Genomic DNA, 25678 nt, shown 5'->3' with positions numbered 1-25678 from the left:
ATTGTAATAATAAACAGTGCCTTGTACAAAATAAGGATTAATTGATCAAGCTTAGTGGAATACCAATCCTTATCTGAAAGAGTTATACTAAGATCACATTTACAATCATTTATTTTAGATATTTGAAAATTAGGAATTTTGTATGGCCCAAATTGGATACTTTTCCTTGAATTGCAGATTTACTTTTTGATTTACAATTTGTTCATAGTGGATTGATATCACCTGTCTATTGGACTTAAGATGAACCCCATTGGTTAAGATTAATGATTGGAAAATCATTGAGTGATCAACTGAGGTTCTTTCTTTGAATAGATCTGAACAACTTTAAATTAACCTTGATAAAGTAAGTTAAATAAAAATAATGGAAAATGATAGTAAAAATTCTATAGGGTTTGCCAGTCAGTTTGAATCTTGATGAATTGGTTGACCAACTGAGTCATAGGTGATAGAGCCAATGAGTTACATGGCATAGAAACAGATCCTTTGGCCCAACTTGTCCACAGTGACAGCCATCTAACTGAGCTAGTCACATTTGTCTGTTTGACCCGTATTCCTCCAAATCTTTCCTATCCACGTATTTGCCAAAATATCTCTTAAAATAATACTTGTATCCACCTTCACAGCTTCTTCAAGCAGATCGTTCTATATCCCTATCTTCCTCTGTGTGGAAAATGTTTCCTTTCACTGTAAATGTAGGCCTTCTGGTTTTAGACTCACCTACCTAATCCATGTCATTAATATATGTGAATCTATTGATCTGGTTGAAATATACTGAATGACTAAACCTCCACAGCATTCTTGGGGAAAGCCTTCCTCGAAATCACCACCATCAGCTCGTTGAATGGTGTAACGACAACAAGCTTGTGCTCAACGTCAGTAAACCAAGGAAATGATTGTGAACTTCAGGACCCAGTCCTCATTGAGGGGTCAGTCATGGAGAGGGTCAAGAACTTGAAACTCCTAGGTGTCAACACCTCAGAGGATCTGGACTGCAACCGCCATGCAATCACAAAGGCGGCTCGCCAGCGGCTATACTTCGTGAGATTTGGTATGTTACTACTGAAGACTCTCAAAAGCTTCTTCAGGTGTCCCGTGGAGGGCATTCTGGCTGATTGCATCACTGCCTGGTATGGAGGTGCCAACTCTCAGGACAAGAATAAATTTGAGGGTTGATAACTCGGCCTGCGACATCACAGGCACCAAACTTCATTGAGGACATCTACGTGAGGTGTCTTAAAAAATCAGTCTCTATCCTCAAAGACTCTGACCACCCAGGCCTTGCCATCTTCACTCTGCTACCATCAGGAAAAGGGTACAGAATCCTGAACATGAGCACTCAGAGGCACAAGAACAGCTTCTTCCCCGCTGCCATCAGATTCCTGAATAGTCAATGAACCAAAGACGCTATTATTTTTATTTTCTAGTGATGTCATAAGATGGTTATAATATGAATGTCTGTACTACGACGCTGCCGCAAAACACCGAATTTCATGACTTGTTCATGACAATGAATCCTGATTCTGACTAAACTTCCACAGCATTCTCGAAATCACCACCTTCTGAATGAAGAAACTTTTCATCTGTCATTTATAACTGACAGAGATTCTCCATCGTTGCATTTAGAAGGTCCAAAGGCAAATGGACTGCTTGAACTTGCTTCTGCTTCCATCCACTGAATACCTTCTGAAAGTGGCTCCAAAAGGGAGGGCTGATGATGTCGTGATGACACTGTTACATACCAGACAACAGCGATTAAAAGTTAGTCCACTCGGTGTTATATTTAAAATAATATTTTTGATTATCAATCAACTCTTGTATAACATCTCTAAATTAACTAACTTCTCTAAATTTAACTATATTTATAAATAATTCTCTAACTTAAACTCTAACTATGTGTGAATGTATTGGTATATGGGGAATACCTCAAGCCATTTCAGCTGAAGGCTCAATTCTTGGAAGGCAATCCAAAGTTCAGTTTCAGAAATTCAGTGATGAAACGTGGGTTTAAAATTGTTGCGACACGCAGGCTTTAAGATGGTTGAGACACAGAGGCCTTAAAACAGTGAGACATACAGGCTTCAAGATGGATGATAATAAAGTTAGCAGTTCCTGAACTGGGTGGCAGAGACCGGGGGGTTACAGAATGTTAATGACTCGCAACAACCTTGTTGAGGTGCTTCAGAGAAATGCCCTTCATAGACGAGTGCCTTCTGCAATTAGAACCCTTTTCATGAGTCATTTGAGGTAGAGTGCAGTATTTCTTCTGCAACTTTAAAACCTTTGGCATGGGTCAGTTGAAGTGGTCTCTCATCCCTCGGGTAATTTGTCTATAACCACACAACAGGGCCGAGTGGGTTTCTCAATCGCACAACAGAAGTTGAAGAGCTGTTTACTCTTGTGCTGCTTCCTCAAAATGGCCTCTCCAGCAAAATGTGCATTCTCCTTTCAAAAAGCTGGTCACATGGTCTCTGCGCCTGGCTTCTCCAGGGCTTCTGCAAATGTATCCAGTAAAAGGAACATGATGTTCAAAGCTTTCTGCCAGTTTCACAGTCACTTCAAATCCTGCAGGCAGTTAGTTAAATCTGTTCTCTTAAAGGGCCAGTCCCCACAATAAAATGAACTGAAAAATGGGAGAATGTTACAGATGCTGCCAGCCCCTGACCCAGGAGCGTGAATTTTTAAAAAACTCATATGATTAATAGAGGCTATTACATTGCGCAGGAGGTCTAAGGCTGCTTGCACAGATCTCCACTAGTGGTCTTACCTGCTCTTTGGTCACCATTTTGGAGTACAAATTATTTTCCCTTCTCGGTGGGCAAGTCTGTCTTCACGGTGGCGGGTGGCATTATTGCACCACTCACCCCACCTCTTTCAGCTCTGGAAACCGGCTCCTGACTCTACAAAAGCCACCACAGGATCTGCATTATAGGTCGTCACCACAAAAGGTAAAATCGCCATTTAAAAAAATAACTGAGATGGCGTTTCACCATAAAAAGGCCTCATGATGAACATGGTGAAAGGCTTCACCAGGATATTGCAACCATGGAAGCGTGGTGTTATGGCAACTGGAATCCATCAATGGTGGGTGACTATTAATGGACACTGACATGAGAGGCAACTGATGCCAAGTACAAACAAAAATCAGTTGGGAAGTCAGTACCTTGAGAAGTCTGAACCGTTGGTCATGTATCTTTAACTCTGTTTTTCCAGGTGTCTGCAGCCTTTCCCGTTTTACTTCCATCAGTGGCCAAACATCTTTAGAACTAAAGCAGTGTGTCAGGATCATCAAACATGCCAAATTCAATAAAAGTTAATTTAATGCTTCTCCAACTTGCTGCGTGATACAGCAAATCTGTTCAGCTTGAAATCGTAATCCCCTTTTGGGGTGGGGAGGGGAAATTGTTGTCCAGTGGAACTCAAGTGCCCCATGCCTGAAATGTGGGTTGACTGAGCAGTGATTGATGTTGATGTCCAAACCCTCGATCCATGGACTCGCCAGCAGAAGAATATTGAGGTTGGGTGTGTCCAATGGATAGATGAGGGTGGGGGAAATCTTGTGCAGGGGCCAGAAGCCAGCAGGAGGCTTGGGCTTCGATCTGCCCCCGATCTGTGATTTGTTTCCCCGCGGGGTGATGTGCTAATGACCCATTGCAGTTCGTGGACTCCGTCCCTTGATCCAGGCGTCAGATTCATCCCAAATTGCGATTGCAGGTGCCCGGCGGCTTCTCTGCGTCTCCGAGTCCCCCACGCGATCCGTTTCTTTCAGCCAGTCCCACCAACGCCGAGCTCCCATTGAAAGGTGCGGAGTTGGAACGCTGCCGACTTCTCCTGGGCTGGTCTCGTCCTTTCTTTCTCCTCCCTCCCTCATTCCACACCATCTGTCTTCCCTGGGGGAAGACGCTGACACAGCCACGCTCATTTCAGCCGGCGCTGGGCTATAAAACCCACAGCGTCCCAGCACCGAGGGGTCGCTCCCACCCACAACTTCCAGCGGCATCCACGTTCTCGCCACTGGGGCTGTGAGCCACGGGACTCCTGGCCGCTTCTCCGACCTGACGGCCGGAGGGGGTCCGGAGAATGAAATCGCCGCTGGAGGAGGACTTCTTCCACCTCGCTCCGGACCGTGTGGGTGAAGTGTCGGCTTTCGTGGACCACGCCGATCTGCTCTCCCTCCTCGGGCAGAGGGAGAGAGAGGTTCACCTCGCTGCCGAGCTGGGCAAAGCACTGCTCACCGAAAACCAGGACCTGAAGAAGGAAAACAACAGATTAGAAGTGGAATACTGCCGAAAACTAGAGGTGGGTGACCGTCCCGGTGTGGGTTCCCAGTGTACGTAAACTAGAGGTGGGTGACAGTCCCAGAGAGGATTCCCAGTGCCAGAGAGGGTTCCCAGTGTACATAAACTAGAGGTAGGTGACAGTCCCTCAGAGGATTCCCAGTGTATGTAAATTAGAGGTAGGTGACCATCCCAGAGTGGGTTCCCAGTGTACGTAAACTAGAGGTGGGTGACAGTCCCAGAGAGGATTCCCAGTGCCAGAGAGGGTTCCCAGTGTACATAAACTAGAGGTAGGTGACAGTCCCTCAGAGGATTCCCAGTGTATGTAAATTAGAGGTAGGTGACCATCCCAGAGTGGGTTCCCAGTGTACGTAAACTAGAGGTGGGTGACCGTCCCAGAGAGGGTTCCCAGTGTACGTAAACCAGAGGTGGGTGACAGTCCCAGAGAGGGTTCCCAGAGTACGTAAACTATAGTGAATGACTGTCCCGGAGAGGGTTCCCAGTGTACGTAAACTAGAGGTAGGTAACAGTCCCTCAGAGGATTCCCAGTGTATGTAAATTAGAGGTAGGTGACCATCCCAGAGTGGGTTCCCAGTGTACTTAAACTAGAGGTGGGTGACCGTCACTTAGAGGATTCCCAGTGTATGTAAATTAGAGGTAGGTGACCATCCCAGAGTGGGTTCCCAGTGTACGTAAACTAGAGGTGGGTGACCATCCCAGAGAGGGTTCCCAGTGTACGTAAACCAGAGGTGGGTGACAGTCCCAGAGAGGGTTCCCAGAGTACGTAAACTATAGTGAATGACTGTCCCGGAGAGGGTTCCCAGTGTACTTAAACTAGAGGTAGGTGACAGTCCCTTAGAGGATTCCCAGTGTATGTAAATTAGAGGTGGGTGACCGTCCTAGAGTTGGTTCCCAGTGTACGTAAACTAAAGGTGGGTGACAGACCCGGAGAAGGTTCCCAGTGTACGTAAACTAGAGGTAGATGACCGTCCCGGAGAGGGTTCCCAGTGTTCGTAAACTAGAGGTGGGTGACAGACCCGGAGAAGGTTCCCAGTGTACGTAAACTAGAGGTAGATGACCATCCCAGAGAAGGTTCCCAGTGTACGTAAACTAGAGGTGGGTGACCATCCCAGGGTGAGTTCCCAGTGTACGTAAATTAGAGGTAGGTGACCGTCCCAGAGAAAGTTCCCAGTGTACATAAACTAGAGGTGAGTGATCGTCCCAGAGAGGGTTCACAATTTATGTAATCTAGAGATGGGTGACCGTCCAGGAGAGTGTTCCCAGTTTATGTAAACTAGAGGTGGATGACTGTCCCATTGAGTGTTCTCAGTGTATGTAAACTAGAGGTGGGTAACTGTCCCGGAGAGGTTTCCCAGTGGGTGACCATCCCCGGAGTGTGTTCAGAATCCAAATCAGAATTTATTATTATGAACGAGTCATCAACGAGCTGCTCCAAAAAGCCATCCCACGGGTATTCCACAAACTTTCTCTCCTGAGGTTTCATACCAACCTGACTTTACCAATCTACTTTCATGTTAAAATCCCCCATAATTATTTTAATGCTATCCATATGACATATCAGTATCTAACGATTTCTACAATTAATCGTCAACATGAAGTGAAATTTCAAAATATACATTTGCAATCCTTTACAGCAGCCATCTTGTTTTGTCAGGTCATCCAAGAACATAGAACTAATAATGATCACTGACACACTTCAAAAATATTGTTTGCCTTCCACAAAACAATTACATATACTGGTACCATTAAAAGAATCAGAATTTATTGTCATGAAGTCATGAAGTTCGGTGTTTTGCGGCAGCGTCACAGTGCAAACATTCATATTATAACCATCTTATGACATTACTATAAAAATAAATCAAAATAACAGTGCACCAAATGTAAGGCAGTGTCTTTGGTTCATTGATTATTCAGGAATCTGATGGCAGCAGGGAAAAGCTGTCCTTGTGGCGCTGAGTGCTCGTCTTTAGGCTCCTGCACCTTTTCCCCAATGGTAGCAGAGTGAAGAGGGCATGGCCTGGGTGGTGGGACTTTTTGAGGATCGAGGCTGCTTTTTTTACGACACTGCCTCACGTAGATGTCCTCGATGGAATGAAGTCTGGTGCTTCCTGTGATGTTGCAGGCCAAGTTATAAACCCTGTGGAGTTTATTCTTGTCTGGAGAGTTGGGACCTCCATATCAGACAGAATGCTCTCCACGGTTCATCTGAAGGCATTTATGAGAGTCTTGGGTAACGTACCGAATTTCCTCAGACACCTCACAAAGTACAGCCACTGGCGAACTTTCTTTGTGACTACGTCAACATGGAGGCTCTAGGACAGATCCTCTGAGATGTTGACACCCAAGAGATGTTCCCCTGACTTCCTTCTAAAGTCCAAAATCATCTCCTTGGTTTTGTTGATTTTGCACAAGGTTGTTATTACACGATTCAACCATTCCCAATGTATGTAAACTAGAGATGGGTGCCTGTCCCCAGATTGTGTTTCCAGTGTTTGTAAACTAGAGGTGGGTGACCATCCCCAGAGTGTGTTCCCAATGTATGTAAACTAGAGGTGGGTAACCGTCCATGGAGTGTGTTCCAAGTGTATGTAAACTATAGGTGGGTGACTGTCCAGAATGTAATCACAATGTATGTAAACTAGAGGTGGGTGACCGTCCCGGAGAGGATTCCCAGTGTACGTAAACTAGAGATGGGTGACCGTCCCGGAGAGGATTCCCAGTGTACGTAAACTAGAGGTGGGTGACTGTCCTGGAGAGGGTTCCCAGTGAATGTAAACTAGAGGTGGGTGACTGTCCTGGAGAGGGTTCCCAGTGTATGTAAACTAGAGGTGGGTGACTGTCCCCAGAAAGTGTTCCGTATATGTAAACTAGAGGTGAGTTATCGTCCCTAGAGGGTGTTCCCAGTGTACGTAAACTAGAGGTGGGTGACCGTCCTGGAGAGGGTTCCCAGTGTATGTAAACTAGAGGTCGGTGACCGTCCCGGAGAGAGTTCCCAGTGTACGTAAACCAGAGGTGGGTGACCATCCCTAGAGGGTTCCCAGTGTACGTAAGCTAGAGGTGGGTAACTGTCCCCAGAAAGTGTTTTGTATATGTAAACTAGAGGTGAGTTATCATCCCGGTGTGGGTTCCCAGTGTACGTAAACCAGAGGTGGGTGACCATCCCTAGAGGGTTCCCAGGGTACGTAAGCTAGAGGTGGGTGACCGTCTCAGATTGTGACCACAGTGTATATTTATCAATTTAGTGTATATCTGACCTTAGCTTCAAAATGCAGCTTAATTTTTTTGCTGGTCATCACTTTCCTAACACATTTCATTAGATTTCATTATGTTGCTCCGCCAGTCTCGAAAACTGACCCCGCGGTGAGATTGCCTCTTTGACAAGTTGTGCCACAAGCTACATGATGAAATCTTTTCATTTGATACAAGGACACCAGCTGACCCCATCCCGGTCGATTGATCCATGGAAGATAATTGTTTGCGCATTTGTATTGTCCAGAGTATTTGTTTTATTTTTAACGCTACAGCATCAAAGAAGGTCCTTTTGGGCCATGAAATTACAGCTTGTTTTTGGAGGGTGGGAGAAAAAACCCAGGCACTGGATGGGAATCTGGATCAGTGGCACTGGAATAGTGTCGGCTTAACTGCGTCGTTGCAATGATCTGTTATACCTGTTACCAATAGTAAGCTGCAGAATTGGAATAGCGATTAAAATATTATATGTAGGTCCAATGCATAATTGTAACTCTGTCCTCATTACTTAACCACTTAATACTCATTGGAGATGGCTGACCAGCAGTTTTCACCAAAAATATAGTAGTTATTCAAGTTTGATCAGAATAGATCTCGATCTGGCACTTTGTTGCGAACCTATCAGGTGGTCAATATTGTGCAAGGAGACAATACATCTGGGAGAGTGAGGAGCTCTGTGATCTCTCTTCAGCAAGACCCACTCTTTCAATTAGCATTTCTTTACTCCAGTATCTTGATCTTGATCTCCTAACATAAAAACAAGTTAGACATGTTAATGGGTAAATCTCTTATTTTTTAATTTTTTTATCATTATGATTATGTCACAGTCAAAATGTGAGGAAGCTTGAGGACATGTGGGTAATTGTATTGGGCCTTGGAACAAATAAGAGAAGGAATTGGACAACAATAAAAAACAATCAGGTTCAAAAATTTTAAAAGGAGGTTGAGATGAGCAGAACATCAGCAATTAAACAGCATTATATTTTATGCATATATTTATATTTTGTGTTTTGGATTTTGAGAGAGTTTATGGAAGCAGAATTTAATCTTTGGAAGGTAGAGAAATCCTTGAAGTGAAAGAAAAAAAATGGATTTTCCTATAATCAGATCTCTAATGAAAGAAATGTGCATGAGTTAGATAGACTCTTAGAGATATGGGGAGCAGGCAGGAACGAGGTTCAGATTGTGAATGGAAGTCCTGGCTCAAGGGGCCAAATGGCCTACCCCTGCTGTTGTCTATTGCACATTTCCTCCTGATGTCACAATTGGTAAACATGATGTGGATTCAAGATGTTAAAGAAGAACACGAACAAATGGATTGGGGAATCTCAGAAAATGTTAAAATAGGGCATTTTAAGATCAATAAGTGTTAAAATAGTGTTTGAAAAATAGAAAACAATACAGTATTCAGTTTTTTAGGATTATAGGATTAACATCAAGATTTCCAATATTCTCATCTTATCAGTGACAATTAATAATGGAAAATGTGTGCCTTGCACCCTGACTGCACACTATTCCCTTCCCTGTTTAGAGGAAGATAAAATAAAATGGCCCACATCTGTATCAAAGTAGACATTTTAAACATGATTTTCTGTCACACACTCTGAGCAATGGAAATTTAGGCATCTTTTTCACTTCGACCAAAACCCACCACTAACATCACTTCTCAATGTAGATGCACTAGATAAAGTCGTCCAAGCCGTGGAAGAAGATTGCTGATTGCACCCTCTAATTGGCAAAACAGACTCTACCACCAGAATAACTTCAACCTCTTCCCATGGAGGTAATTTGTTCCTCTCCCAAGATCCAAGTACAGAGGAGGATTACCAGAATGATTCCAAGAACGAGAATGATGACATATGAGGAACACTTAGCGGCTCTTGGACTCTATTCATTAGAATATAGAAGACTGAGAGGGGATCTCGTAAAAACATTTTGAATAATGAATGGATTGGACAGAGTGGATATAAATAAGATGTTTCCCCTGTTGGGTGATTCCCAGGACAAGAGGGCACAGTCTTAGAATTAAAAAGTACCAATTTACAACAGAGATGAGGAGAAATTTCTTTAGCCAGAGAGTAGTAGATTTGTGGAATTCATTGCCACACGCAGCTGTGGAGGCCGGATCTTTGGAGAAATTTAAAGAGGAAATTGATAGGTATCTAATTAGTCAGGGTATCATGGGATATGGGGACAAGGCTGGAACTTGGAAGTAGATGCAAGAACAGTTTAGCTCAAGGAAGTTTTACAGAGCAGACTCGATGGGCCAAATGACCTGCTTCTGTTCCTTTTTCTTGTGATCTTAAATGAAAATCATTGTTTGTTAGTTTTCATGTTGTTTCAATATATTAATGACAGAGCACAAAGCAGATAGCCTCCAGGAGAGTTACAGACCAAAGTGCAGGGTCAAAGCATTGTATTTTAATTCAACGAGGCTACTTTTTTTTACCTTTCATATCAAACACTGATTTTCTCCTGATAATGGAGGAGAACTGAAGTAATAACATTTTTTTTTAATTTAAATTTAGACATACAGCACAGTAACAGCCCCTTTTTTGCCCACGAGTCTGTGCCACCCAATTAACCTACAACCCCAGTACATTTTGATCGGTGGGAGGAAACCGGGGCCCCTGAGGAAAACCCATGCAGGCACAGGGAGAACAAAATCCTCGCGGACAGCTGAGATTTGAACCCTGAACGCAGGCGCTGTGACAGTGTTGCGCAAACTGCTTTGCTAACCGCGTCACTCCAATTTCGTAGTTGCTTAATTCAAGTGACCATGAAAATCTTGAATTTCAAAAAGAACAGAAGAAAAGAAATTTCATTTAGTTCTCGGCTGGAGGCAGTGTATAATTTCTGTTAATCATAGGTCAAATTCTTTCTGCTTGAGTGAATGCAGAGGAACATTAAAGGCAACACAAAGGAGGAAATATATGCTCGAGTCAGAAGTGAGTGAGGTACCAAATTAGTATTTTGCATTGGTATTCACCAAGGAGAAGGACATGGAGTATAGTGATAGCTTTATGTAGAGAATGCGACGTGTTAGGGCATTTTAAGATCAATAAAGAGATAGTTTGGATCTTTTGAAGAGCATCGAGGAGCTCAAGTTTCCAGAGCCTGATGGGATATACTATATCCTATGTTATTGGACGAGGTGAGTGAGGAGATTGTTGGGGCTTTGATGAAGATTTTTGTATCCACATTAGCACCAGTAGTAGGCCCAGAGGAGTGGAGCAGAGACAAATCGTACATTTTTTTTCAAGAAGGGAAAATGGGATAATCCAGGAAAGAAAAAGGCTGTTGAAACTCACATCAATGTTAGGGAAGCTATTGGAGGGATAGCATTTGCGCACATTTGAAAAGGTATGGTCACGTTAGGGACAGTCAGCACGGTTCTGAGCAGGGCAAGGCTCTGATAGTTTATTTTGAAGAGGTAGCAAAGGTGTTTGACAAGAGTAGGGTAGTGGATGTTGTCAACATGGACTTTCCTGAGGCATTTGACAAGGTCCCTTGTAATAGACTGATCCAATGCATTGAATCCATGAATGAATGAATGTTAGAAGAGGGCATTAGGGTAACTAGATGGGGCACAGTCTGACCGTTGTCAACTCAGTCAGCGGTAGGGGTTACTGGTGATGGCCTACCTCCCAAGCAGACGTAAACCTTCTACGTCCCTCTGTTGTAGCAGCCGAAAGCGTTCCTTTTTTTGTGTGTAAAGTCACTAGCTTGACACACACCAGTGATGCGGGCAGGGGGTGGCTCTAACGGCGAGCGATGGATGTGAGCGTATGGGGGCACAGCACCTCGCAAAAAGGGCCATGCCCACAAATGCCCCCCCCCCCCACTGATGCCGACCGTGATCCATGGTGAATTGATAGTTTGGATTTTGGAATTGGCTGGCCCATAGATAGTAGAGGATAGTGGTGTTATTCTGGCTGTAGGCCCATGATCAGTGGTATTCCTCAGAGATCAGTGTTGTGACCCCTATGGTGTGTGATGAGTGTAAATGACTTGGGTGAAAAGGTAGGTGGGGTGGTTCATGTTTGGTGCTAAGATTGGTGGAGCTGTAGAAAGTGGAGAGCTATCAAATAAACAACAAATTGAGTTTAATCCATATAAGTGCCGGTTGTGACACTTTGGAAGGCCAAATATAAGGGGAATATGTATAGGTAATGGCAGAACTCTTAGAGATATCTGGTGGTTCAGTTCCAGAGATCTTTTACAGTGGCCACACAAGAAGATAGGATGGTAAAGAAGGCATATAGTTATGCTTGCCAACATTGGGTGGGGCATTGGCCATTATAGGAGATCATCTTGCAGTTATTTGGAACATTCAGGATATTTTGTGTAATTTTGATTGCATCATTATAAGGAAGATTGTGGATGCTTCAGAAAAGTTACAGGAGAGATTTACCAGGAAGTTGTAAGAGAGGTTAGATGAACGGGATGTTTTCTCTGTCTAATGCGCGTCGAAAGAACCAAAGACGTTGATCCAAACCAAGGCTTTTATTAACTAAAAGACAAGTAGGTCGACCAGTCCAGAATGACCTGGTCTGGCTAGGAGCAATCCTTTTAAGACCTGCCAGTAGGCGTGGCTACACTCTCAGCCAATCACAGTCTTCCTACATGACCATCTGTACATATGCACATTGGTGATAGAATCTGTACTATCACATTCTGGATGGTCAGAGGCTGAAGGGTGACCTGATGAAAAATTATCAAATTGTGATCGGCATTGTTAGGACAGTCAATCTTTCTCCCAGGGTAAAAATGTCACATTCTTGAGGATGTGTTTACAGTGAGGGGAGGAAAGTTTGAAAGAGATGAGCAGGGGATGATTTTACACAGAGTGGTAGGTGCCAGGAAGGTTTTGGCAGGAGAAGTAGTTGGGAACAGATACAACCGAGGAATTTAAGAGGCTTCTAAATAGACACGGGAGTATGCAGAAAATAGAGGAATCAGAATGCTGTGGAAGCTGCAGAGTTTTAGTCTAACTCAGGCGCCATTTTTAGTGCAGACACCTGGGCTAAAGGGTCTGTTCCTGTGCTGTACGACTCGATGTTTTCAAGTGGATATTGAAGCATGGGAGGCTGTGAAGAACCGAACCGCAAGACTAATCCCTAATGATAAGTGTCCTAATGATAAGTGTCTACCTTAATGCAGCTAAACTTGGACAACTCGTTAAGATAAAGGAATGGCCTGAGCAATGAATTTACTGAAAGTTGCTCAAGTGAAAGGAAGCCATAAATCAAGAATCAAATTTGGAGAATTGGTGGAGGAGACCAGGACCCGCATTGGTAAAATATATTTTAATAAATTATGACAGGAGGTTCTTCACACAAAGAGCAATCAAGATCTATAGTAAACATCCTCATGAATTGGATGGAGAACTTATTGCTTAAATGGGAGAATGATGTAGTCCTTTTGGATGAATGAATAATAATCAGCCAAGTTGTAATCCTCGTTCGTAATTACTTTGGAATTAATAACCGACAATTAGAATTTGTCCAATGAAAGTATTTTCCAGAAAGAAATCAGTTATGATTGCTTAAGCACCAATTGTGCATGTGGTCCCGGTGATAGGATCTGCTTAAACCTCTTGTGTTCCTGTTACCCTTAGGAGCTCGAGCAGGAGAAGTATGCATTGCGTCTAAAGTATGAAGGGAAGGAGAGTGAGTGGGAGGCTCGAGTAGCAGAACTGGAAGGGGACCTGGAACGGTTGCAGCAAGAGCTCCAGAATCAACAACAATACGTGCACAAGGTCGAGAAAGTCAAAGCAGACATGGAATGTGATCTAAGTGAACAAAACCAGAAACTGATGGAGCAATTGAGAAAAGTAAGGCCTGGGTGCATTTAACAGAATTATTTTTATTTCCCAGATGGTGATTATAACTGACCAAACTGATTCGTCAGTCCTGTTACTTTTCTGAGGTCTTGAGGACAAATATGCTTGATCTTTGCCGGTTTCTTCCCCACCCCAGTTCCTTCATAAGCCAAGTTATTGTGGTTTTCAATGTGAATGAGGTAGGCGAATAAAGAACCTTCTCCTCCACCTCTTCAGGGCTCTATTATCCAGGAGCACACTCTTTAAACATCCTTCGCCAGGAATTGAGATATTACATGCAAAGAGGCTCTTCTGAGTGGTAAATCTAGAATCAGTAACATAGATTCACGGTGATGATTTTAACTCAAAGGATTCTAGAACTTCAAAATTCTCCCTTCTTTCAGAAAGTAACAAGCATTTGGACAGGGCTGAGACCAACAGCTCCTTCAAGAGAATTGAAGTATGTGTAAATCCAGCAGAAATTGGTCTTGGTTTACATCACATAACCATATACCAATTACAGTACGGAAACAGGCCATCTCGGCCCCTCTAGTCCGCACTGATTTATGTGAACTCCTCTAGTCCCACCTACCTGCACCCTGCCCATAAACCTCCAACCCCCTCACATCCATGCACTTATCAACCTTCTCTTAAATGACAAAATTGACCCTGCTGCAACCACCTCTTCAGGAAGGTCATTCCACTCAGCCACCACTCTCTGAGTGAAGAAACTTCCTCTCATGTTACTTCTAAACTTTTGCCCCTTTACCCTTAACTCATGACCCCTCGTTCCAATCTCACCTACTCTCAAGGGGAAGAGCCTATTCACATCTTCTCTGTCTCTTCCCCTCTCGTGATTTTAAAAACCTCTATCAAATTCCCCCCCCCCCAACCTTTTACGCTCCAATGAATAAAGACCCAGTCTACTCAATCTTTCTTTGTATTCTAGATACTGCAATCCAGACAACATTTTAGTAAATCTCTACACCCTCTCTACCTTATGGATATCCTTCCGATAATTTGGGGACCTGAACTGCACACAGTATTTCAAATTTGGCCTCACCAATGCCTTGAACAATCTCAATATTACCTCCCAGCTCTTATATTTCTATGCTTTGATTTATAAAGGCCAGCATACCATAAGCCTTCTTTACCACTCTATCCACATGAGAATCTTATTGAACAGTGGCAAAGGCTGAAAGGGCCATATTACTAATTCCCACATGTTCCTTGTACATTCTTTAAGACTCTCCAGAATAAGCTTTTTTATCACTGCCATTATTTCCTTTAATAGGGCATCCATCTATTTTGCGAAAAAACTTGAGATGTTTTTGACACTGAATACTTATAATAAAAGAAGAGAATGCTGGAAATGCTCAACCAGTCTGGCAGCATCTCTGGAATTAGAATTGTAATGAGAATTGTTTGGTTGAAAATCCTTCTACCTGAAGCAGTAACTTTGGCTCCTCTTTGCAAAATGCTGCCTGATCTGCTGGCTGTTTACAAGATTTTCGGCTTTTAATTTCAAATTTCAAGCATTTACATATTTTTGTGCTTTCTCCAAGTATATGCCGTCCTCAGATCCTTCTAATACTCTTGCTAATATAACCGTTTATTGGCCCAGTTAGATATTTATTAACAGGCCACTGCTATTTTCCTTTCCCTACATGCACCTTTTCAATTCAACCCCTTCCCCTTGTATAAAATGTTGCACATACAAGTTGGGGAATAAAGTACTTTTCATTGTCTTTGAATTCCAATTAACCTCACCAGGTGGTGGCTTTGTTCTGCGGAAAGACTGTGTTAATTGTTCTACATTAGTTTCAGAACATTCTGCACTCAGACAGGAGTTTAATAAGTGAAAGAAATGGACATTTAGATTGCACATTTAGAAAAGGTTAAATGGTCTCTGTTCCTTTAATATTCAGCTTGGTCCTTAACAATCCTAATGGGTGAAGTCATGCATGATTGAATAACAGGAACACAAAATGAGCTTTAATTAAGAACATTCCAGTGCAGATTCAATCATTAATTCCCATGGGAATGGATACTTTGAAGTGAATCATTTTGCTCTCATGCTGGCATCATCCTGGCAGCTCGGACAAGCCAGCTGGACTCTCATGCCAATTTGTTGTGTCTCCACTCGTGTTTCTTGTATAGATGTAAAGTCCACAGTGTGTGGGTTGCGAAACATGTTATTGACCAGGAAAGTCTTCCATAACGTCATGATTCTTTTGAGATTAATTCTGCAAACGTCATGCCATGCAAAGCAGCAAAGGTTGACTCCCCACCCATTGCTGTCATGTAAACTGCCTCCAGGCAACAATCTGACTCAGTTTTTTTTTAACCATGCTTATTTATAAATCGTGCAGGTGGGGCCGCAGCATGCTTTATAGGTGTTTCAGGATCAGGAAGTCTTCCTCTGAACTGGAAAAAATATTCAAACACCCCATGGTGAAATTAGTGGTGGCAGATTGCTCCATTTTCACCTTAGCTGCTTCACACTGGACTCTCTTTAAAAATCAATTCTAATTAAGGGGAAATCGAACCATTTATTCCTTTAACTTTTTTCTCCAATATATTTTATTTTTGCCTGAATTTAAATAGTTCTGGTTGATACCCTTAATGAGCAAGTGGAAAGTCCAATAGCAAAAGGCACTGACTGTTAAATGATTCAAAACACAAGATCATAAACACTTGATTCAAACAAAGGTGAAGCACATTTAAACATGGGCCCTAGATCTCAAAGAGTTCTGAAATTCTTTCTGAATGGAACTTCAATATTCTGCAACACCTGCGTTCTGAGATGCTTTATAACAATTGAACAAATATCATCTCCCTCGTTTACTTAGTCATTGTTGAGGATACTTCTTCTGGACAACCCAAATGTTTGGATCCAAAAAAGAGAGCAAAGCCATTTATTGATGACATATTACAACCCAACATTGTCTCAATGTTATTACCTGTATTATACACCTGATCTTCAATCCAGGTGTAACTGCAGAGAAGTGAGCAAAAGGAGTTGGAAATGTCAAACCCGATTGGGTATTTTTCTTGAAATTAAAAATCCCAGCAAGTTTTGCCCTCACTTGTGCACTTCAGATAAACTGTGGTTAAGAATCTGGAATTTTAGTATGATTTGAGAGGTACAGGCCAACTCCAGTTGGACAGGAGGATTTAGTTTGGATTCTACTGATTGAAAAGTGCAATGCAGAAAATGCAGAGACATTGAAAAATTACCAATGGACAGACCACAAAGAAGTTAAAAGGGTGCAAAAATCATCATAGGTTTGCTCTTTTCTACAGTCCTTTAGCCTTGCTCTTGTGTTTGGGTGGGTCCTGTTCAGTTTTGGGCTGCATCTCCACTCTGTATAGCCTAGTTTTCAATACCATTGCACTTAGATGCTACAGCTGCTCCTATTTGCATGAAAAATAAGAACTTTAGCACAACTGCACACTATTGCTTTCTTCTCTCATTTCCTTTTGATCCAGGTAATAACTGTAACCTTGTGGGATTCCCAGTGCGAACGAACTGTAGATTTACCGGTAGACCAGGCTGCATTCTACTAATTCCATTAATTGATGCATTGTCCCAAGCATTTGTTTCACACAGTATGGGTTTTACTCATTCTCTACCGATTATGTTTATCATTTATTCTACCCACTGAAAGTTGAGCTTTCTCTGCTGTGTCTGATGAGTGTTTGCTTTGTCAGCATATGCTGTACTCCATTTTAATGTCACACAGAGTGCAAAGTTTTCTGCTCCACGGCACCCAGCAATACGGGAGAATACATCAATTAATGAACTTAGTAGAATGCAGCCTGGTCTACTGGTAAATCTACAGTTCATTCGCACTGGGAATCCCACAAGGTTACTTTGGATTCTGTGTTTTACCTGGTGTACAACCATACCTTTGATCTTGTGTGCAGTGGATGATTTATTGTTTTACTCTAGTGTTCACCTGTCTTGCTCCATTCAGTACATGCTCTTTGCTGTACCAAGAATGTATTTTACCAGATGCACTATACTCAGTGTTTGCTTGAATAAAAAAAACAGTCTAGGGTGGATTATCTGAAAGAGAAAGTGTAATGGTTTAAGTTATCGAAAATTATTTTCTGTATGTGTGAATGTATCTCGCTCTCTCTCTCTCACACACACACACACACACACACACACACACACACACACACACACACACACACACACACACACACACACACACACACACCTCAGCTTGATCTTTATCTTTAACCATTTTTCCTGTGAAAAGATTGAGATTCCTTACTTGAATTAGGTGAAAAGCCTTGATAAAACATTGAGAGGAACAGGCCACTTCAGGTGGCCAGGAAGCTACATTTTGAATGCTGCTTATTGAAAGGAAGGAACACTTGTTTGTGGTTAATTATTCACCCAGTATTGGAGAAAAATGAGCAGAAGCTCCAGGGTGGGAGTGTTTGTGTCTGACCAGTTTTTTGTTTCCTCTCATCCCACCTTTCTGTCTCTCTGGTTCTGTGCTGCTCCATTTCTTTCAGTTCAACTTCAGGAACAGTACTTTAGTTATCCCTGTGTTGTGGAGCCTCATGTGACAGAGGAGAGTGCAACAGTGGGGCTCTGAGTGCTGCCAAATCCTGTTAATTACATCGATTGAGTAAATGCTGCCGCGTCAGGCAACTCGTGAGGGCTTTGTATTTCTGAGAATTGACTCCAAGATTAGAAAGTTTTCACAGTTGATTGCTTCAAGTAAAAATATTCTCTCTAGTCCAATGGAAAGGGTTCAATATTGTTAATGCCTCTTGACCCTGTTTACCCCGTTTCATAATAAAATGTCTCTTCGTTCACAAAGTTTTTTGGATTTGTTTGAATGAATTTCAACCATCTTTCAGTAAATCTAACAGTTTCATTTTTACTACACAAATCCTTTTAGGAAATAGGATTGTGGCATTGCACCTCAGTGTATTTTTGAGGAATGCCTCAAAGTACTTTACAATGTTTACTATTTTGTACGTAAGTACCACCATTAGTGTATCAGGAGCTATTAGTATAAGAAATGAGATGAGTTCCAGCTGGAATTCATTATTTCAATAATAGTTGGCCATTGATGTCAGAGTATTGGGATGGCATGGAATAATTTTCCTCGCATGTGACTCGATGTGATCCTGTAGAAAATATTTCACATCCAACAGTGCTTCATTCTCTCAAAACCACATTGAAGCGCCTTGGTGGATGTTGAATTGGGATGTCGGATTTGGTCAAGAATTTTTCTAGTGATTGAAGCTGCTAAACTAGGTATTAACATTCTACCTATAGTATCAAATTAGTGCCTAAAGAAGGTTCTGGACATGATTGTCAGTCTCAACTTAACACCTAACAGACCATCACGCAGCGTAAAATTTCCTTGTGTAAGAAGTATTAAGTACCTGTTCTTTCCTACAGAAAAGTGCTTTACTGGTATTGAAGGGGCCACTTTATAATAAAGAATAATGCTGCATCCACATGTTATCAACCTAATTCATAGTGACCTGTGGTTGGTTTAGCAAATGTGATCCCAATATTTAAAAAAGTTGGGGGGGGGGGGGTTGTAAGTAAAGAAGGAACTACTGACCTGTTAGCCTGGTGTAGGAGTTGGGAAATGACTGGAATTTATAATGATGTAATAACAGAATACCCAGGAAAGCGTAATTTGATTGAGCTGAGTCAGTGGAGGTTTATGAAAAGGAAATTAAGCTTGACTAGTCAGCTGGAGTTCTTTAAGGATGCGATTTGTAGAATAGAAAATGAGAAGCATGTGGTGATGCGCTTGGGCAGCAAGGTTAGAGGACATGGAGTTGAGGATGGCCTTAGAGACACTAAAGGTAAAGCAGTCAAACATATGTGGCATAGGCACCAAGATCTGTGGAGTTGTGCGAGGTCAGTCACCTGCTGCTTTATGGCAAGGGGGCAGGCACCTGTGGTGCTGTGGCAAATAGGCAAACATCCATGGCATAGGAACATGCCATGTTAAGTACAAACAGTGGGAGTACTGGTTTCAATTGTAGAAACACAGGCTTTGCCTCTATGATAGGGAAGTCACATGATGAAGGATCTTTACGTAACCGTGTAGGAATGAATATCATTCTCAGATAGTCGTCCTGAAAAACAAACACACTGCAATAAAACCAAATTAAGAATGATCTCATCCTGTGCTGTGATAAGATATTCTATTGTGATCTTGAACCAAAAAAGTTTAAGTATTTTTAATCTGCTTCTGAAGTTAAATTACTTTATATGAGCTTATTCCACATCCCGCCTCTGTTTTGTGGCTACTCAGTGAAAGGTTGAAACTGCTACTGTCCTGCTAGAACTCGACGGGTTCCACATGGTACAGAAGTAGGTCACGTCTGGGTAGCCTTTTAATATTAGGAGGTTCAGGCTTGAAGAGTAGGTGAAGCATTAACTGAGAAAACAAATCCCATCATTGGGGAGAAAACATTCAAGGTATTTCCTTTATTTAAATATTTTAAAATTTGAATTTATATATTTTAAATTTAGATCTACAGCACGGTAACAGGCCATTTTGGCCCACGAGGCCGTGCTGCCCAATTACACCCAAATAACCTACACCCTCTGGTACGTTTTGAACGGTGGGAAAAAACCGGAATCCCCAGAGTAAACCCGCGCAGATACAGGGAGAACATACCAACTCCTTACGGACAGTGCAGGATTCGAACCCCAGTCCTGATCGCTGGCGCTATAACAGCCTTGTGCTAACTGCTACACTAATCGTGCCCCGCCCCCCATAGTATTGAACTTGCAAGCTTTAAATTTCCAGCTTTAAATACATCCTCTCTCATTTTCCATTAGATATTGTTCATCTTTATAAATCAAACTAGTTATTCCTTCCTTCCTGAATCACTTCCTTCCCCTTTCACCTAGCACCTCCCACTCAAGTCTAACAAATAAAGGACATGGTGTCCTGACGATAACATAGAATTGATAGAAAGGCTGAGTGAGTGAGTGCTCTTGTTTTCTATACAGAATATTTACCAGACGATAACCATAGCACAAACACGGCAGAAATATTTGTAGCGAGTTGTCAAATGGGAGGTATTGGCCTAAAGAGATACTAAAGCAGGCCCGAGTTGTCTGTCAGACAACAGAGTTGGGAGTAATTGTATTGGCACAAGTACAGTTGCTTTATAAAAACAAATCACCCAGCTAGTAATCACATTGTGTACGAGCACTATGTCAATTTAGTAACTTCCGAACACACGGCTGACCTCAATACTGCAGTGCATTTGCACACTAGCAATCACGTAAATCCAATGTGCTAAAATTAGATAATCTAATATAAAGGAAACCATCAAGGTACAGCCATTAAAGCTGCACGATTATCGAGTGGCAGATGTGCCACTCTGTACCAGCTCTGGAATCCATGTAGTGTCCTATGACAAGGCTCCATGGCATGACACTGGAGAATTACCTCTCCAATCTGAAATCAGCTCAGTACACTCAGAGGATCAGTGACCCCACCCCCACCTCTCCTCAGTGGAGATTCTAAACTTGTAGATTAGGAGGCAAAGTGTGGTGTGGCAAGCAGGATCACTAATCATTTTGCACTACTTCAAAGTTTTTAATTTTTCCAATTATGTTTTGATTAATCACCTGTCAAAATGTTTAGTTTTTCAATCATTTACTTCAATTACAATAGTTTAAGAATGGCAAAACCTTTTAATAAAACTACTAATCAGAGAGAGACATGAAAGCAACTCATTTTTCCTCGTATCTGTCATGCGAGAGGCAGGGTCTGTGTGGTGAGCCATTCACAGCACGTGGACATTGGGACCTGATGCGCCATTCGACAGTACACCAGGCTGGTAAAGTCAGACTTCATTATCCAGAGAAAATCATCTGTGTGGGGACCATGGTCAGTAATGTTGGATTCCAGGATGGTTCCAGCATTTTATCCACAATCTGTTGTAATATTCATTTATTGTGGCTTCACATAGAACTTATTGCATTGTGGGAATGTGTTGCGAGATTTATTAAACAGCATTTATATTTTAGCATTTCATACCTTAATTTCATAATTCCTACAAACGATGGACTATGTGCTCTCTCCCAAGCTGCTCAAATTAGCCCATCAAGCAGATGGTTTCATTTACAGCTTTTCCCCACAACAACCCAGGCCTCACCCATCAGAAATATTCCCTTTGTCCTGTCCATCCTACTCTGCCCTCCCTGCAACTTAATTCTAACTTATTTTCTCTCCTTTCCAGTTCTGCTAAATGCTCATTGACCTGAAAAATTAGCAACTTCCCTCTTCCTCGATGCTGCCTGACCTGCTGAGTATTTCTAGCATTTTGTATGTTTATTTTTGGTTTTTAGCATGTGTTTTTTTAAATTCCATTTGTCTGTTATTTGAACCATGTTTTCCACGCACAGTTCTTTGGAGAACTGTGTGCAAATAAACTTGATAAACATGTGCCCTGTAGTAAATAAATTGCGTCCTTCTCCAGGCAACTAAAGTGGAGCAGACTCTTGCTCATGAGATCCACGCACTGAGGACCATGTTTACGCGAAAAGAATTTCTGCTGCATGACAATACAACAAGAGCACAGAGTCTCCAGGCTGAGGTGAGTACCAGCACTGGGCCTGAGGTAGGGAGCTCTGATGCCATTGCCTTTTCCAAATGATCAACTGCGAATCACGCAATTTAAAACAAAATGGGAATTGTTGACCTTGTAATTTTCTTTGATCCCACCCATGTGGTGATTTAGTTATCCGGGAGGTCCTGTTAACACGCTGCTGGGGTTCACCCAGACCCTGTTCGCACACAAGGTCTCATTATGTATTTGAGCATATTTAGTCTTACTGCAAATTTTACTGGCAAGAGTAATGTCATTGCATGTATGGGTCCCTGGTGCCGAGGAAGCACCCGTTGCACTCAATGGCCAACAGGGACATTGAGTAAACGCGGGAGAATATTTGTTCCATCTTCACTCGAGCCTGAACGAACTCCAATTCCTTGTCAGAAGGAGAGGCTGTAGTGTCAGGCTGGCCTGGCACAACAGCTCATAAATCAAAACAAATGGGCATGTGCTCAGGAGGAAATGAGCTTGGGCTGAGAATGGATGGGTGACAAATGCGCCTGCCCTCTCCTGTTTTTTTTTTTTTTTTTTGTTGCATCACTTGATCCCAGCTCCCACAGTGTCATTATGACACAGCAGTCTTTGGCCTCGGCAGCAACAACGATGAGTCGCACTTCAGGGAAGAGGTGAAAAATCTCATGGTATGGTGCGAGAGTGACAACCTGAATCTCAATGTGGACAAGACGAAGATGATCATGGACTTCAGGAGGACAAGGAGATGTTCCTTGGAGTTCACTTAACCTATTGTGGACACACAACATCTCCTCACTTGTCAGCTGCATTTCCTGAGAAGACTGAAGCGAGCAGGGCTACCGGCCACCATTTTGTCAACCTTCTAGAGGAGCTCTATCGAGAATGTCCTGGCCGGCTACATCACAGTGTGATGCAGTTGCTGCAGAGAAATGGATTGGTGATCAATCCCACAGGACCATAAGAGTGACAGAGAGGATCACTGGAGTCTTCCCTCCCCCCCGCCCCTCCACATTGGCGTGATCTACTGGATCATTGACTGAAGAGGACACACAAGATCCTTGAGGACCCCTTTCTCTCTGCCCACAGCATCTTTCAGCTGCTATCATTAGGGAAGAGACACAGTAGTATCAGAGCCAGCACCACCAGGCTGAGGAGCAGCTTCTTCCCACGGGCAGCAAGAATGCTGAGCAACCAGAGGAACTGCTCACACTCACCGTCCAAGATTCTTATATCTCTGAAACAATATTTATTTGTGTATATGAAAATGTTCTGCATCTTTTGCACCAAGGACTAGAGAATGCTGTTTCGTCGGGTTGTACTTGTACAATCAGATGACAATAAGCGACTCTTCACTCCCACCTCCTGGGGAGGACTGCTTATTGGCACTTCAGAGATGACAGAAGATAGGCTGTCCTATCTTTGTTGTCCTTCAGTGTTGGCCCGAGTCAAGGCTGTCTGGATCTTGTAGGCAAGGCCACCATCTGTCTTTGCTTGGTGCTTGGCCAGCAGTGGATCAGCCGGACAGTACAATACAAATGCTAGAACAAGAGCCAAAGACTGGTTTACTGCGAAGGAAATGAATTGTTTTCCAAAAGCAAAATAATAGGGGCTGGAAATATGAAATAACAGAACAAATATCAGAAATATTCAACAGGTCAGTAGGGAGATAAATATTTTTAATCCTGCACCTATTTTTCCAGTACTTTGTATTTTATTTGGGAATTAAAAGTAGGGCTATCAATTAATCACACTTAATAGAGCCACTGAGTTTTTAAAATCTAGGATGTGCACACTGATGAGAAATTTATTATAACTAGAAATTAAGGGAAGGAAAAATAAACTATTGGCCAATATTTTGCAATGCCTTCTCCAGGTTGTAAGTAACTAAATGGGTAATAAGGGGCACTTCCTTCTCATTCCTCTTTCCCTCACATCATCTCTGTATAGCAGTGTCTCCAACACTTAGTACAACTGTAGAGGGAGGCTTTAATTCCCTGCCTTCACCAAAAAAGAATCTTGCTGTGTACGTTGGCAGTGAGTGTAGCCAAACTTTTTGATAGGGCGCACATGGTAACAAATGCTGGGGCGAGGAAAACTACGGCTGCACTGAGATTAGATCATTCGGGGAGGATAGGAGGTTACCAAATGAGCCACAAAGAGATTTTAACACAACAAGAAGTTGATATTGTATCATTTGCAGGTTATTTAAGGAAAGTAAGTTTCATTGATCATTCAAAAACATAGTGGTTTAACAATGTGATTCAAAATGTGATTAACTTTCAGTTGACGTTTTAATCCCTCTGCAGTCTGGACTAAGTACAGAGAAAGTTGATTACTGAAGCGTGCTCTTGCAGAAAGCTGGAATTTACTGGAAAAACTACAAGAAAGAACTCTTCAATTAGACCTGTATAATTTTCTTAAATTTGAATATCTGACCGAGTCTGGAATTCTGAGCTGTGGCACAGATTTCAATGGGTCCACAGAGCAGGATTCCAGCCTCAGTCACCATTTTCTGTAATGCTCTTACTTGAAGAGTAGGTGTGCTATGGTTATCCTCTGAGTTAGAAAAGGGGAGAAGAAACCAGGATTTCTTCTTCAGTGAACTGGTTCTGGTTCCTGTTGCTACTAACTCTGATATCTTACTCCTGCTGCCACATAATCTGTGGAGCCGTCTAACAGGCCACATTAGGCTCCAAGAAGTAAACTATCCTGAGTCATGAATTGTGAAACTGGGCTGGCTTTTTGTAGGGTTCGACTGCCCTGATCAAAAGGGGCAGGTAGTCATTCTACGTGTGGCCTGTGGCTTGTGGCCTGATTCTGAGATATGTTAGGATCTCATGAAGGAACCTGTAGATGAGCAACTGATAGGTGGGATCAAACGCAGCAGTTAACAACTTCTTTGTCAATATTTTTCAATCAACAACTTTTATCCAGAATTTGCGGGATTGGAATTTTCAAAATATTTTTGCAATCTTGCTATGAACAGGTGCTTGAGTTGTTAATCTTCCCTGAACTAATTGAATTGATTCTTAAGAAGGTTCTTTTAATGGAGTCGTCATCAAGTTATTACTTGCCTTTCTGACAGGTCACTCTATTGTCAGAACAGAAACATAACCTGGAGCAACGGATAGTTGCAATGGAAATGGAGAACCTCTCACTGAAGAGCAGTCATGACTTGATACAAGAACAATGCTCACAGCTGCAGGAGAAGAACCAGGATCAATCATCGCAGGTAAGATCCACAGGAAGGAGTCTAGACCAGTGGTTCTCGACCTTTTTTCCCACTCACGTACCACTTTAAGTAATCCCTTACTAATGGTCAGAAGATACCATTGGTACTCTATGGTTAGTAAGGGATTACTTAAGGTGGTATGTGAGTGGGGAAAAGAAGGTTGAGAACTACTGGTGTAGACTGAACCTTACAGAAGTCAATAAACAGAATTACAAGGCTCACAGCAAAATGGAGAAAATAGTAAACGTGGAAAAAAAAGCAGATGTTGGAAATCTGATATAAAAACAGAACATTCTGGAAATACTCTGTAAGAGAAGTAGATTTACTGTTGTAGTTCTGAGTCCTTTCATCAGAGCTGGAAAAGAGAAAAGTTAGTTTTCTGTTCTAGAGAGGTGATAGAAGAGAGGGATGGATTAGTTCTGAACATCTCTAGGGTGATACCAAATGGGTCACGTAGCAGTTAGTTACAAATGATGC

General features: G+C 42.3%; 1 protein-coding gene across 4 annotated transcripts in view; it reads left to right on the top strand.

Annotated features, from left to right (window-relative positions):
• The first annotated feature begins 3607 nt into the window (after positions 1-3607).
• LOC138749981 (BICD family-like cargo adapter 1) overlaps positions 3608-25678 on the top strand; it is a 38131-nt gene continuing 16060 nt past the window's right edge. For 2 of the 4 annotated variants that reach the window (XR_011348988.1, XM_069912107.1), the window contains exons 1-4: positions 3611-4296; positions 13165-13380; positions 21865-21981; positions 25055-25201. Coding sequence is in view for 3 of the 4 variants with exons in the window: in XM_069912107.1 (XP_069768208.1) it covers positions 4078-4296; positions 13165-13380; positions 21865-21981; positions 25055-25201 (699 nt within the window). In the remaining variant the exon portion in view is untranslated. Of the gene's footprint in view, positions 4297-13164; positions 13381-21864; positions 21982-25054; positions 25202-25678 lie in introns of all 4 variants that reach the window. The other 2 variants (XM_069912109.1, XM_069912108.1) reach the window with 2 other exon arrangements.

Source organism: Narcine bancroftii, chromosome 14, assembly GCF_036971445.1.
Source record: "Narcine bancroftii isolate sNarBan1 chromosome 14, sNarBan1.hap1, whole genome shotgun sequence".
Classification (NCBI taxonomy): Eukaryota; Metazoa; Chordata; class Chondrichthyes; order Torpediniformes; family Narcinidae; genus Narcine; species Narcine bancroftii.
The sequence above is the reverse complement of the archived record's forward strand: the minus strand, read 5'-3'. Positions and strand labels throughout refer to the sequence as shown.